At 35.6% G+C, this 16,143-nt stretch overlaps 1 protein-coding gene across 1 annotated transcript in view; it reads left to right on the top strand.

Annotated features, from left to right (window-relative positions):
• Positions 1 to 13,197, top strand: part of UBR3 (ubiquitin protein ligase E3 component n-recognin 3 (putative)) — a 78,950-nt gene extending 65,753 nt beyond the window's left edge. Inside the window, exons 33-40 of the mRNA XM_009996138.1 lie at positions 3,150 to 3,250; positions 6,445 to 6,569; positions 7,715 to 7,822; positions 8,331 to 8,441; positions 9,321 to 9,497; positions 10,182 to 10,391; positions 11,943 to 12,082; positions 12,646 to 13,197. Coding sequence (XP_009994440.1) covers positions 3,150 to 3,250; positions 6,445 to 6,569; positions 7,715 to 7,822; positions 8,331 to 8,441; positions 9,321 to 9,497; positions 10,182 to 10,391; positions 11,943 to 12,082; positions 12,646 to 12,763 — 1,090 coding nt within the window. The 3' untranslated portion in view covers positions 12,764 to 13,197. The remainder of the gene's footprint in view (positions 1 to 3,149; positions 3,251 to 6,444; positions 6,570 to 7,714; positions 7,823 to 8,330; positions 8,442 to 9,320; positions 9,498 to 10,181; positions 10,392 to 11,942; positions 12,083 to 12,645) is intronic.
• The last annotated feature ends 2,946 nt before the right edge of the window (positions 13,198 to 16,143 follow it).

A 16,143-nucleotide genomic window follows, 5' to 3' on the forward strand; every position in this document is an offset into this window, starting at 1 on the left:
GGGTAAAATTTTTTGTAAAGTCAGATTTATCAACCTTTCACATATGCATTCAGGATTAATAGGATGGGTGATTTCCATGAAACTCATTTCTAAACACACTTTATAAATTCAGTCACAGTGTTATAATGAAGAAGTTGCTTAGGTTCTTAACAAATGACAGAGCAGTTTTCAAGTTCTTCATATGCTGCAGCACTTGCCATAAATGGAAGCAGCTTATTCTAAACCCCTGACATTTAATGTAGCTTTGCTTCTCCAATTCGTATAAAATTAAGAAATTAGACAAAGAGTTCAGTTGGTCTCGCATGTGAAAATGAGTTAATTTATTTGTGATATGGGCAATGAATCACTGTATTCTATATATATTAAGAATATTATCTAATTTTGCCAGAACTGGTATTTGACCTAATTATTACCTGACTGTTAAATGATACTTATGTTGATACCCATTGGAAAGAGGTGTTCAGCTAAATGTGACCAGAGTGAATTACTATTTTTTGTGTTGTATTGTTATTCCAAAATAATTTTTCCAAACTTTATATATAAAGTAAAAGTTGGAAGTAATTTAAGCAGTGTCCATGGCTCTAAAATTAATGTGGGTTATTTTAAAATGCAGTGTTACAGCTCATAAAATAGACCTGGCTGTAGGTAGAAAAGTAAAATTAGATTCAGTGAGATTAGCATCTTCATTACCTGTTTAACTTTGAAAATGAGACTTGGTAGTGGGATACCCATTTTGCCCCCTTAGTATTCTTTAGAATTCAGTACAGTGATCTTTAGAATATTTGGGTTTTGTTTGGGAGGCTCTCATATATAAATATTTATATTTATGTATGTTACAGTGTTGTAAAACAGTCCTTTTATGAAATTGATTAACACAAAAGACATTATGGATAGTGTTTATTCTGTAGCTATTTGGGTTCATTAATTCAAAAGGACCAGTTAGATGTTTTCTGTGGCTTATAAAGGCAATCAACTAAGCTATTTGTGCTCATTCCCACAGTTGAGTGCATTGCATAACATGACTGGAAACTAGCCATGTAACAGGATTATTGCTTCAGAACAGGTGTTACTGAGCTGTGGGAGAAAGGAAGGAGAGTAGTTAAAAAAGATGTAGTTAGTTAACACACTTCATATGACTGAAAGTGTTCTTTTAATCCTCCTCTTATTTGAATGACTACTTCTGCATGTTAAAATTCCTATCACAAATAACTCTCAGCAGTTCCTTTTTTAAAGAGAAGTTGAGTTTCATGAAATCAGTAACTGTGTAGGGGTCTTCTTCCAAAAGCAGCATCGTGTTTATGTGCCCCAGAGATGATTAACTGGTTGGATCCACAAAGCTATTAGAAGGCAATGAGGACCCTATATATGCATCCCCATCCCACCACATGGAGACAGCCTTTTCCAGTACATGGTCTGCAAGAGCTGTTTGTCTGCTGTGCGTGTGACAAGATGGCACAAATGGAAGTTGGTGTCCTCATAAAGAAGAGGCATCAACTAAGCTAATGGAGTAGCCAGTGCCAGCTGAGTTGCATCAGAGTGAGAGTTTCGTGGTCTTGGAATTGAGGCAATAATTAGATGTGCCAGTAGTTCACCAGTTGTGCTCTGAAAAGATAAAGCTGAGACAGGAGAGGGCTTAAATGTCTTGTCCGTTTTCTTTTTTCCTCAGTCTGATTTTGTTTGTACAGAAACTTGGACACTTGCTGTAGGACTTAAGAAAGCCTGATTGGGAAGCTCTGTAGTCCACAATGTCTTGCAGAACAACCAAAAAGAGGAGAATGAAGTTGTGCTTTTGGGGGTAGATCTTAATAAGGATATATGTATATTTTCAATACAGCTATCTAGCACTTCATCAGTTGTGGCTTATCTACAGGACAGTTAAGATTGCTGGAACAAAGCATGAAGATAACTGTGAAACTGCGATAGGCAAATATATTTTGATTTCCCTACTTTCTAAGATGGTTAGTATGAAGGACCCAGTGAATTGACACATGGTGTAAAGGCCTAGAGCTGCCCTAAATAAGGGAAGATTCTGCCAAGAGAGGGAGAATAGTTTTTTCTGCAGTTCCTGACCAGTGAAAGAATGACAAAAGTGTAGGAAGAAAAGCTGAAAGAGCCTAAGGAGCGATTGAAAGAAAATGCCCTTCCAGAACAGCATTTGAGTCACATGACAATTGAAAAAAAAAACTTGTAAGGTGTGATATTTTCCTTTGCAACATTTGTGTCCATTTGTAAGAAGTGGTGAGTTTTCCACAGGAGGCTCAAGGTCGGTAACACTAGAGACTCATGATGTAGCTCCTGTGGTAGTGATACAGATAAATATCTCAAACATCTTCTCCATTGGCATTCATCTGCCAGCCAGCTAGCACTACCACTCTTTGGGAATGGGTATAAGAACCCAAACAGCACTTTCTTCTGTGCATGTTGCAGAAGAGGAGAGGGGACAGTGGGGGATGCATTATGCTATCTGCTCCTGCTTGAGATTCCCTTCACACTCCATCAATTAAAGACGGGAGAAGGATTATTGCCATGTTGGTATTTTGCAATTTTGAGTCAGCTGTTGAACCTATAGAGTATTGTTGGTTGGATTATTGTTGGATATTGCTCCCCAGGCTAGAAAAAATACTGCCTTCTATCTGCAGACATTTTCTGCTTTGAAGTATAAGACTACATGGTGATGTTACGTATTCAATATTTTCCAGTAGGAGCAATCCATGTAACAGTAATACAATTTGAGGGTTCATTGCTGTTACCACAGGGGTATATGTATACTTGTACAATGCCATGCTTTGAAAATCATGAAAATGATTGTTACGGTGCAGCGTATTTTCTTATTTTAGAACACAAGTTCTAAAAGTGAAATACTGAATTATCCTTGAGTCTGTACATAGAAATAACTATTTCAGGCAGTTTTGGGAACTTTTTAAATAAGAGTCAGGATCCCAAATGGTAACTTTCTCATAAGTTATTACAATCCATTAGTAACATTCAGTGTTTTACAATTGAGATCAGTTACTGAATTTCCAGCTCTTTGGCTTCTGTAAGCTTAATATCTAATGTAATACTATCTAAAATTAATTGCAAAATAAAATATGAAAATGAAAAATGGGTTTATAGTTTCAGAAGTTATTTTATTTGAGTTTTCTTTCCAGGTTGGCAAGTGAAGAGCTGCCAGAAGTTCCTGTGCTTTACAGAGATGTCTCATCCCTTTTGCTTATCCAGATTTTAACCATGCCTCAGCCATTGCACAAAGGTATGTTATGAAAAGATGTATATTTAGATTATTATGTATATGAGGGCACATTCATGATGACTTCCAGATGGTCAATCATAGCTGATTTATTGTGTATTCTAAAATAATGTTTCTGCTTTATCTGTAGAAGCTGGCATTGAACAGAAATTTTTGTTGTGGATTGACAAGCTTATCTGTGTTCCCTGTCTTCTCACCTTATCAGTCAACCTATTCAGTAAAGATACAGAGCTAAGCAAAAACTATTAAGTACTTTTACTAAAGGAAAAATGTCCTTTGCTTGACCCTCATCTCTTTGCTTAGAGGGGCAGCTCAGTACTTAAACTTGAACTGAGTTCCTAAGGGTAAAAGATTGTAGTTTAGTTTTAATTTCAGAGTTTAAATTGCAGCAGTCTTACATAATAGGAGATCTTCTATGAAGATGATAATTGTTGTAATGCAGCAACTTCAGTAGAGACAGCATGTAGTATAATTAGGAATAAATATCACATAGTATTTGTTTTCTGTATAAAAGAAAGAGCTGAACCTGGTGCATCTTCCTAATAGACAGTGTATGCTCCAGAAGATGGGGTAGTTCAGACCGTCTGGGCTCTGCCTTGAACATCTATAGTTACACCTTTATTTTAAAATGAGTGCAAACAAGTATCTTTTTACTACATCAGTGACAGTGAACAGAGTATCTGCTTTGGGGTCTGTGTGGCAATTTTGGTATTTGGTGAATAGGTAAATACACAGGACTGTTCTGCTCTTGGTGCGCACACCTAATTTACAAAGTATAGTAGAAACTCTGATTCCACTTAAGAGGTGTTCAGTTGTCACTACTGAATGTTCAAATTCAACTTAAGTGGCTCTGTTTAACTTAAATTCACTTTTCTTGAAAGGACTTAATAAAAGCAGTAAAGTTAAATGAGACTAACTTCTTCTGAAATACAGGGAAGGAAGTGGTGAAGCCAAAGTAAAAACAGGTGTATTTTTGTTGTTTAAATTCATGCACTGAAAAACATCATTTTTTAAAATATACCTTTTCCTAGGATAGAAAAGACTAATGTTAAACTATACTTCTAGAAATGTTTCCAGTATAAACTTTATTTTTAAGGGGATTTGTTTAATGCATATAATGGGATGGCATGCTGTGAAGTAATTTGGTTCCAAGAAGTTTTGTTTAAAAAAGTTTTAAGAACAGGAACATAAAAGCATTTCTCAATAATATTAAAAAATAAGTACAAAAATTCTCTCTTTTGATGATAGCAGTATAGCCATAATAATATAACTTTCACACTGCCAGAATATCAGATTAAGTTTTTTAATGTATAAACACAGAAGTCCTAACTGCATTTTAGTCCAGAATGTTGCACAGTCCAACAGAACGGGCAGATAGCTTTTATGTAGTTTCATAGAATCACAGAATGGTTTGGCTTCGAAGGGTCCTTAAAGATCATGTAGTTCCAACCCCACTTACATGAGAAGGGACACCTTCCACTAGATTGGGTTGCTCCAAGCCCCATCCAACCCAGTCTTGAACACTGCCAGGGAGGGGGCATCCACAGCCTCCCTAGGCAACTTGTTCCAGTGTCTCACCACCCTCACAATGAAGAATTTTCTCCTAACCTCTAATCTAAATCTACCTTTTTGAGTTTGAAGCCATTAGCCCTTGTTCTGTTGCTACATTCCCTTGTAAAAAGTCCATGTCCAGCTTTCTTGTAGAAATATGGAGAGGAAAAATGATTATAACGATCCCTGCTGTAGAATGGGGCAGACAAAGCACAGCAGTGTTTATTGTGAAGTTTAACGTAAGCTCAATAGGAAGATAATACAGAAAGCAGTACACTTTTAATTACGTACTTAAAAATTATAATTTAGGTGCTTAAATTGTGCTGGTTGTATATACTCAGTGATATTTAAAGTTTCAAAATCCACATCTGCGTTGCTTTGTAAATATTTGTTACATAAAAAAGCAGTTGTTATTTCACAAACTTGATTATATACTGAAGTCTTGGCTGTGTTTGTTTCAGAACCCAGTGATGAGTTTTGGTATTAAATGCAAGAAAGGAGGAGGAGTTTCATATCCCTTACCTCCTTTTCATTTTCACATGCAAAGCTTGTTTAAATCCTTTGGGAAAAAAGAATGAATTTAACCCAATTTTTGTGAGGTACTTAGATAAATAAAATTGTTTTGCTTGACTTCAAAGACTGAGAGGACTTTTTAAACCCCTCATTTCTGTATACATTGGTTTAGATATATATTATAGTTATGTTTGTGCTTAAGGAATGGTGTAGGTGGTGATAGAAGCCTCTTTGATCTGCCTAGATTTAAAAAATCAGATTATTTGGGATGGGAAATACATCCTAAAGTAAAAAGGAAAAAAAAAAATACTACCTCCATATCTTAATGCAGAGACTGATCACATTGACCTTTTTCCTTTTCCAGTTTTAGGAAGTCTTATTTTGCCTCTGCTGCTAGCTTCCCCAAAAAGATTACAAAGCCTTTCTCTTGCAACCTATATATAGGAGATAATAAACCTTTACATATTAAGTAAAACTGTAATCCAATAAATATTTTTCAAGACAAGGTAAGCTCTGAAATGACAGTTTGCCTTTTGTCCTTCTGCATTCACATGAGGTCCAGCAAATAGGTACTTACTAGTGATTTGCAGCAAGTCTTGTATGGCTGGATCCATATCTGGAAGTGAAGGGACAGAAACTGAAGAATGCTGCACATCCCTCTTGCACGGATTTCTTTGGGAACTTCACTTTTCCAGTATTTGTATGACTAATTTACCCCAGATGGTTGAATCTTTGCCAGAAGATACAGTAGGACATGCATTTGCTTACATTTACATCACCCAGTTACTTGTAGCTATCAGTAATCAGTAGCTTAACTTGATGTAAGTTTTGGACAAAATAGAATTTGTAGTATTACCAGGTCCCTAGGAGGAAATAATTGCTGATCAGGATGAGGATGAACATATGGAGCAGTAGAAATTTACTTCCTCTGTACTTGTTCTGTTCACTACAGCTGCCAAGTCATTTTTGAAAGCCAGTAAATACATTTATGTTGCTTTGTATGTTTTGGAGTTTCTTAACTCTTGTGTAGCACTTGTTTGTCATTTGAGAAGCATCATTTCCATAACTAGAGACTCTGTGTTCAGTATATTTGCTAAAAATACCACACGTTTAAAAATTACTCTGTTTTTCAGAACACTTCACCTGCATTATAAAAGTGCTGTTCACTTTACTGTATACTCAAGCCTTGGCAGCAGTTTCTGTTAAATGCAGTGCTGAAGATAGGATGGCATGGAAGGAGTCAGGAGCTCTCAAAAAGGTTGGTTAATTTATTAAAACATGTATGAAATTTTGCTTACATATTTCTGGTAGGAACATACAGATACTTCTGTTTTGCACAGGATAACTTGCTTCTTCAAAAAAATTCCAGTGTTTTGTTTCTTTGTGTGCAGTTTTGCAGGATTGGTATGTATGAGACTAAAAAGCTTCACATTGAAAATCTAATTCCAAAACTGAGTTTCAGATTCAAGGCTCTGTTTCTATAGTTGCAGATCTAAATTTATTGCGATGATACTGAGTAAATGCAGCTTTTCCTTCCTGTCAAATTGAAGCCTTCCTAGGTAAACCATGTGTTGATCTAATGCACTTCTTTACAGGAAAAGCAAGCAAGCTTCTTGGTAGGGAAAAAACCTCTGTCTTTTTCTTATTTGTTCATGCTGTTTGTGGCTAGACATAAAAATTTCTCTCAATACATGGTCCAGAGTGTTAATGTGATGAAGAGGCAGAGAAGAAAATTTGTAGACTAGGCAGGTAGATATTTCACTACTGTTTCCTTGCCTTTTGACAGTATTTACAAATACAGTGAAGGTGCATCTTGCTATTTTAGTTCAGCTGATTGAATGCCAGTTCTCACCAAAAGACACAGTTCTCTGCACTGGCATTCATTTAATCTTTCAGTCAGTTTTTTGCTCCACAGATTGATTCCCCAGAAGGTCTGAAGAGTGCCAGTGTCAGACCAAGGGAAAGGATGACTGTGCTGGGGCCAGCAGAGGAAATGGGAGGAGGAATACCCTGTATACAAAACCTGAGCCTTAGATTATGTTGGCTGTAAAATGGAATGCAAATGGAGAAGCGTGACCTGCTTTTACACAGAAGTTAGATTGGTCATAATGGTCAATCACAACTACAAGACAGTAAAGACAAATTATCTGCTGACCAAACTGTTGCTATGCAGGATTTTATATTCTATTTCTGGACTTGCATAAAACATTAGAAATCACTGTGAGCTAAATGCAGTCTTTCTCTGCAGATCTTTTTCCCAAAGCAATATATATCTTTGTACGTCAAAATTTGCATGTTTGTCAAAAGGAGATCTGCTTGATCATTGTTACTTTTACAGAATTATTTTTTTTTTTTACTTTTTATGACCAGTGCATTTTGGATTTCTTGCATTCTTAGTTGCAGAATACATCCAGTGGAGAAAAATCCTGGGAAGTATTGCTGGGTCATGTGATTACTGAGCTGTCTAAGGGGAAGATATATGAAGAAGGAGAGACTGAAGAATTAACAGTGGTATTGGCAAATCTTATGAGTATTTATCCAGCATGTCCCCTTTCTGTCTCTTATTTAAGTTTTTCAGCCTCATTGTTATAATGATGTTTCTCTGATCTTGCTAAAGACTGCAGTACAAGTCTATTTTTCTAGATCAAAGCACATCCCTTTGGGACAGTTTGTCTCTGCAAATCTTTCTTCTACTAATATCGTATATGGCCAGTGCTGTGTTGAAAAAGTTATTGAAAAATGCTTCTTATAATTGTGGTTTTTAATCATATGTAGGAAATACCTTTCTGAAACTTGGAAAACTGAATATTTAAGTAGAAAAAAAACATTTGTCAAGGGGCAAAGAAAACCCACAGAGTTCTTTCAGATTATAAATGAAATGCTTGCCTTCGAAATGTATGTCTGATGCAGTGGTTTGTATAGTTTGCTTAAAAAACATTCAATTCATATTGGAGTTTCTTAGATAGGAGACAACTTATCTTGGTCAGTATATAGTAAGTAATAATTTCTTTCCCTGTAGGTAAATCCTGATTCTGTAGAGTGCTATCTGCAGCAGTTCTGCCTGCCTTTCCTCAGGATCACAAGCCTTCTTCAACACCATCTTTTTGGAGGAGATTTACCTAGTTGCCAGGTACAAATTGAGATGGGCACACTCAATTGTTTCCATTTAAAAGCTAGAGATAAAAAACTAGACTTTTAAAATGTCTTTTTCCTGGTATGTATTTTCTGTCATAAAATTTAAAATGTTTTAAAATAATAATTTATAGCATACTTCTGCAGCATTGTTTCTCTTAAGCCAATTTGTTTTCAAGGCATTTTGCCCTGAAAAATGGTACTATATTCTTAAAAGTGGGAACCTACGTGCTTGTTTTATCAGGTCATAGATGCCTATCTTATAAAAACCTGACATACTTCCAAAACTTGTCCTGCATTTGCAGAAATGGCATAATTTCCACACAGACTGGAATTCAGTCTTGATTTTGCTTAATACCTATTAATACTTGCACTTTATTCTCAGTCATTGCATCAGCAGACAATTACGTTTGAGTTCTGTGACTGATTTAAATAGAATTTGCTGCAGGTCAGCTCCCACATTGCCTTGCCTCAAAATTATCTCACCTGTGAAACAGCTACAAGGCAGTTTGGGGTCCTAAACAGGAAGAAAATTACTGAAGGGTTTGGGAAGGAGTTGGTTCATTTGTTGTTTTTGGATTTGTGGTTTTGTGTGGATTTGTGTTTGTTGGGGTTTTTTTTGTTTTGGGTTTTATTAGGATTTTTTTGTTTCTATGTTTGCTTTGTTTTAATTCTGACCAGTTTCCTTGTATTTTGAGAAGCCAGTTTGAGGTAATCTGGAAAATATTCAAGCTTTCTCTGTCTCTGAACATGCCTATTAGCGTCACTGTTACTACATGTTTACTGTTGTTACTGGAATAGACATGTTTTTAATAAACTATTTTAAAATTCAGAGTCTAGGTATTAATCTAAACCTCTCTGGTTTCATACCTAAAAGGAAGATGAAGAATTCACAGTTCTTGCAAGTTGCCTGGGTCTATTACCATCTTTTCAGTCAGCTCATCAGTTCACCAGTGCCTCTTGTCTCGACTGGCCAGTGCCAGCATTTGACATGATATCACAGTGGTGCTCAGAATTAGCTTCCTTTGCAGATACACATCCAGATCAAGTAAAGGTATGTGGCAAAATTACTTCTTCAGAAATAGTGCTGATGTTCCAGCTATTTATTGCTTGATTTACTATGTAGATACACTGTTGTTCTGTGTATGAGAACCTGACTTGTTAATGAGAAAGAAATTGTAATCAGAACTTGTAAGTTCCTAATAGCCTCAAAGTTTGTGTATGCCACAAAGCTTTGGAAATCAGGCAGATGTCTTCATGTATCATTTACAGAGCCTAATTTCAGGTCTGTTTATGGAAGTCTTAGTTTAAATTTTGGCTGGGAGACAGCTTTCATAGTGTCAAGGTTTTCAGCAGTGTGTCGATTTTGCCAAAAGTAATTCAGCGTAGCGAGTGGAAGTCTTCCCTTTAGATTAGTCTTAATCCTCTAGTTTTTTAGTTACGAAGATTTTTGTTGTTAAAAAGTATCACATTTAGAAAATGTCCTTGGGAAAAGGCTAGTGCTCATTTTGCACCCATGCCAGAAGATGAAATGTGACTGCAGCTGGGGAGGGTGTTCACCTAGAGGCAGGTGACTGTTGCAAGGTGACTTTTGACTTCCAAATTTGTGAAATGCAGAATTGGTGAGAGATTTTTAAGCTGTATGCTTCCTTTCTTTAGTATTCTTTTCTCTTAGAAAATATAAATGGATAAATAAATGTTCAGAACTGTTATATTGCTCTTATCTTCTTATTTGTAGGTTTTGCTTATCCAGGAGCCCAAGTGGGACTTGCCACGCCTCCTCCAGTTGCCTGAGAATTATAATACCATTTTTCAGTATTATCACAGAAAGACTTGCACTGTTTGTTCCAAGGTTCCTAAAGATCCTGCTGTTTGTCTAGTTTGTGGTACTTTCGTATGCTTGAAAGGACTATGCTGCAAACAACAGAGTTACTGTGAATGTGTACTGGTAAGAGAGTTAATTCAAATTTTGTAATGGAATCTCATGTTCATGGATAGTTTTAAACTCTGTTGCTCAGTGTTGGCTTTCTTTCATAGATTGGCTTGGGTTGGAAGGAACATTTGCAGGTTTATCTAAAGGGACCTTTATAATGTTTTATTGCTTATTTCTCATAGATGAACTGAGACTGAATTCTAGAGAGCAATTTTATTCACCTTTTGGAGCCCATAACTTGTTTCCCTGTTTGAAAAACTTACATTGTGTGCCATCTTGACACACAGTTTTGATACATAACCAATTTAAATTTGTCTACATTCTGATTGTTTATATGTTGTTTTAATTTTCCTCTGTTTCATTTCCTTGCTTTCTATGTGGATAAGAATATCATGTATAGATTTTTCCACCTTTTTCTAGAGTACTTTCTGGTATATCTGACCATCTACTAGTGATTTACAGACTAGGTAGATAAGCATAATTTTAAGGTGTTTGATTTAATTCACCAGGAAAGCTTTCTACTGAGCATACATGTGAGTTGTTTAAGAAACTGGTGTTGGACAACATCTAGTTTTGTTCTCCTGTCCATGATAAAGGTTTGCTTTGACACCTGTGTTTCCTACCATGCAACAGTTAGTAGAAGGCTGGAACTACATGGGGTCTACAAAACTGAGGGGGATTTGTTGGGGAAATATGTATAAGCGGAGCACAAAACTGAACCCCAAGGAATTTCAGAATTTCAGAGGGATTTTGGATCTTTTTTAATTGTTCAAACTCAACTTTCTCTTTGTCCTGCTAATATGGCAAAAGAAGGAGTGAGCAAAATTTAAAATAGAATTAACAGTTAAATTTAAGGTATCAAGCTTCATGAAAACAGAAAGTTATTAAAAAAATAAAAAGCTACATAATTAATTACATTTTATTATAATTTATGGGATGGTAGCCTCTAAATGTAATAAAAATATATAGGAAGACCACTTTTTTAATTGCTAAAATGAACTGATTAATACAGACTACATCATTCATAGAGATTAATGACATATGGAAGCAAGCAAGAATTATTAAAAAGAATTATTTTAGTAGCTCTGTAAGCCATAGAAGAGATCTGGCCACAGATAGAAAAAGCTAATGTTTATCAATAGAGACTATTGTAAAAAGAGTGATGTTAGGTTTTTCTGAATACTTTCTTTTTATCTTGCCATCTATGAAAAAGTACTTGGTTATGCTGTACAGTTTGCTGAACAAAAACCAATTCAAAATATTGTGGATGATTTTTTCGCTCATTTTTTTTAGGTAATTCTGTGTTTTCATGTTAATGATTATCCTCCCTTTTTGAGCAGGGAACTCTTTGTATGCAAGTGTTACTACAGCAGCAAAAAACATGGGGTTCTAGTTTGCTTGGAGAATTTGGGGCAGGGTATCCTTTGCCAAACTGTTTCTTAGTAAATGTGTGTATGTTACTTAAAGCAAAACTAATTACTGTTTTTTAAATCCTTTTTGTTACAATGTTGGCAGACACTAACAGACTTTTTGCACTCTCTCCTTTCTACATGCATAATATGACAGCATTCTCAGAACTGTGGAGCTGGGACAGGAATATTTCTTTTGATTAATGCGTCTGTAATCATCATCATACGAGGTCATCGCTTCTGCCTTTGGGGTTCTGTTTATCTTGATGCACATGGTGAAGAAGACAGAGATCTTAGGTAATGTGATTGTTACACGTGTGTTTCATTGTTGCTTCTCTGTGTAGATCAACTCTGTTATGCAATACATGCAATAACAGATAATAGATCTCTACTTTCTTTTAAGTGGAAAATCTATATCTACTGTAAGTAGGACTGACTCTTTTATTGTCTTGTTTTTTCTTGGATTTTTTTGACCCAAAGGTGATTTAACCAGGCACCCAATGGACAGATGCCTATTTTGCTATTCTTGATGATAGTTAATTCCAAGTTGCATCAGGAACAATTCTGTCCCAAAATTGTTTTTTGGCCTTTAATTAAACAATGCAGTTTGATTCCAGAGCAGAAGTGTAGCTTCCAAGCTATGCATGCCTGAGACAACAAGACGTGTTTTATGGATTCTGCTATTCAAGAGGGGAAAAAGTGAAGTCCCAGCAGTTATCTTAGTAAAACCAAAACCCCTTAACCAATAAAATGGCACACTTGACCTGGGAAAAAAAGTTGTAGGGTATTGTGTGTTGATAAAGTGAAGCAGTTTTCCATTTATTTGGCATATTAACCATTCTTTTTTTTTCCCCTTACAGGCGTGGTAAACCCCTCTACATATGCAAGGAAAGATACAAAGTGCTTGAGCAGCAATGGGTGTCTCATACTTTTGATCATATCAATAAACGATGGGGGCCACATTATAATGGCTTGTAAATCACCATGGTCATCACCTACATGCTGTATCATTGCTGTTCCCGTGAATGAATGCATCTTGACTGACAATAGCTTTAACTGAATGGGAGTTCAGCTTTTTGTCTCGGGGTAGAGTGGGCTACGGGCATAAAAGGGAAATGGAACTTTGTCAACATGTGAAGTTTTTGCAAAATTAGCTGCTGTTGCTACTAAATAATGATAAAGTAAGTTGAAATTAAATCGTCAAAATTGTGTGAGAAATCTGATTGCACTCAGTAGTCCATTTTTCTTCTGTTTTTTAAAGCCCATTAATGTTAAGAAGCACAAATTGTACCTACAGTTTAGAGGCTCCAGGTATACCTGCTGGGTTTTTATTTTTCTCTGCATGGAATTGAGTTTTTAGCAGTTTTTGCTGAAACAGCGTATGTGTCTACTACATCTACTAACTATGTTGGTTAAAATTTCTTTGCCTTTTTTATGTTGGCTTCAGGTTTTTGCTTGAAATGCAATTGTAGACAGGATCTGTAAAACAATTGTGAGACTGCATGATAACAATTGGTCTGAAAGTTGAATTTTAAAGAGAATTTCACTTATCATGAGAGGTCTATTGAAATGTTTCAGGCATTACTGAAAACTTATGCATTCTCAGGAATTCCATTATTCTTTCTCCATAAATAAATGAAATAGCTGTAAATTAGGTATCTTATTGTTCTTAATGTAATCCAGAAAACATACTCTATTTTTTTTTGAGAGAGAGGAGTTGTTTTTCCCCGATCAACTGAATAAACTGTTAGTGATAACACATACAGAAATTGCTGTATATAGAGTATTTGTATGGTGCCCAACATAGCAGATCCCAGTTACAAACGTAACAACCATAAGCCTGCCTGTCATTTCAAACCAGATATGTTTCAGAATGATTGGATAGGCAATGTTCAGGGCTATTCTGCAAATGAACCATAATTTTGTATCTTTCTTGTGATTTCAGGAGGTTCCTCTATATTGTATTTGTTTATGGTAATCTCAGTTCTTTATGCTTCATTTTCTAAAAAGAAAAAAAAAATAAAGTGAAGAGAGATGGCATAGATGAACAACCAATGCACGTGCAGCCTCTTTGGATGAATGCCAAAACAGTTTATGCTTAGAAAAAAAATTCATGAGAACAGGCATGACTGGGCTAAACCCCATAGTCTAAGTAGATAGGAAAGATTATAGTTAAAATACTGGTATGTAATATATTGCTACTAATGTTTTTCACAAGTGTTGGACATTTGTTGGCTATTTCATACAGTACTACCGAGCAATTCCTGGTAGTTTCGACTTGCATAGCTTGCGTGTAAAATAAAATTTATATGTGTAAAATAAAAACATCTTATGATAAAACCACATGTACAATGAAAACAGTTCCCCAGTGGAAGTCATTATCTAGTGAAAAGTGTCACGGGGAAATAAAATGACTGTATAGCAATCACAGAGAACAAACAGAAGTAAGTAAATACAATTAATTTTTCTGGATACATGCAATTCAAAAAATCCCACAATAAAGGATGCTGGGTTTTATACATACATATAAATATATAAATATTTCCAAAGTATTACAGTACTTCCTGTAAGATTAGAATTACTGTTTCACCAAATAAATGGCTATGTCTTTTCCAAAATACTACATTTTTGATACTGTATTATAAGTTCTGCCTGTAATATTTTTGCATTGCTCATTATGAATATCAGGCCATTTTGTAAGTGTGGTTAAAGAGCAAAAAGATTCTTTACATCTCCAGCATAACAATATTACAGGGCTCATGAACTTGAGTAATCTGTAGTTTGAAGCTCCAATGCTATATTTACAAGAGATAATGTATCCAGAATGTGATTTCTGTGTTTTATTTAAAATGGAATGTTCTCTGGTTGTGCATATGGATGTGAAGTAAAACTATTAGCCTTAACTTTAACATTCGGGTATTTCATAGTGTTTATTTTAGTACTGGTGAATTAGTCACCAGTCAGTTTATAAACAACACCACCACAAAATCACTTGGTTGAAAAATTGTACTTGAATATCCTTGCATGCTGCTAAACAAGAATTTTGATTTCCCCATAACTTTTTAAATCCTACTTTATTAAGCTAACCTTGAAAAATAACAGGTCCAAACTAGAGTGGTGTGTGCGTGTATTACTCAAATATCTGGTGTGGTATCCTGTATGAATGATCATTTAAGTACAGTACATTACTGTAGAATCTAAATCAATCTTTATAACACATCAGAAGAGTATAAAACTAGGAATACAGTAATTGAAATTGTAAGATATGTTAATAAAAGTCTACTGTCAATCTGTGTGTTTGTGAAATTTTTCTTCTCTGCCCCAGTCATCCAAAATGTAGTTGTTATTATTGAATTCCACCCAATAGCCAGGCAGTTATTTAAACGTTCAAAGCTTATGCATGCGAAGTACCTTCCATAGAGAGTAAATGTATGGGTTTTTTTCTTTTTGTTACTTACACACAGTCATTTATTTTGTATTAGTAATTTGGATTATTTTATTTACTCGTAACAATTAAAGTTGTGTTTAATTTTATGCCAGCTGTTAGTGCTGCTGCTGCATACTGCTAAATTTAAAATGCTGACTTGAGAAACTGTACTTCTGGGGAAACCATGCTTGATCTGTCAAATCTGTTTCTAGAATAACTAGTACTTCAATTTGATTAATGTATATATTTATGTATTAAATTTTTCCTTTTGTTTTGACCTTTCAGAAATTTGGTGAAACAGTTTTGTTTTGCCCTTGACCTTCGGATAATAATGTCTTTCTTTGGTGGTGGCCTGAAACTTTCAATTAATATTTTCATTACTTCTGCAATAGGAATCTTGCGTAACTCACAGCATTCCACAAGCAAATGATACTTTTCTGTTAAAAAAAAGAGGGTCTTTTGCTACAGTATCCAACAAATGTTATTTTTCAGAATCCCATGAGATCACGTTTGTGCTGTGTGTATAGCTGCCAGAGGGAGACCATGTGTTTTGTGCTGATCATGGTATCATTTAGATCTAATTTTCATCTAACCCGTATTCTGCAGTCCTGCTGTTCACTTGTTTCTCAGAGGCAGGGGTAATGATGAATGAAGCCTTTCTGAGAATTAACCTACATAAGAATAAAATTATGCTATTTGTAAAGTAAGAAAACCACAGGAATGAGATGACCCAGTGTAAGAAGGTTCACAGCTCTGCAGGATATGAGGGAGTGCGTGTAATCTGAGGAGGCTGGCTCTGTGTGACAGTTGCTGTGACAGTGCTGGTCTGAAGGCTTCGCGAGGGGAATGCTCTTTTGGTGGGGGCACAGCACCCCAAGCACCCACTTGTGTTTTTCCAGGTGGGCAGTTATTGTCTGCAAGTACTCACACA

This window comes from Chaetura pelagica, unplaced genomic scaffold (assembly GCF_000747805.2).
Source record: "Chaetura pelagica isolate M959 unplaced genomic scaffold, ChaPel_1.0 scaffold3, whole genome shotgun sequence".
In the NCBI taxonomy this organism is placed as follows: Eukaryota; Metazoa; Chordata; class Aves; order Apodiformes; family Apodidae; genus Chaetura; species Chaetura pelagica.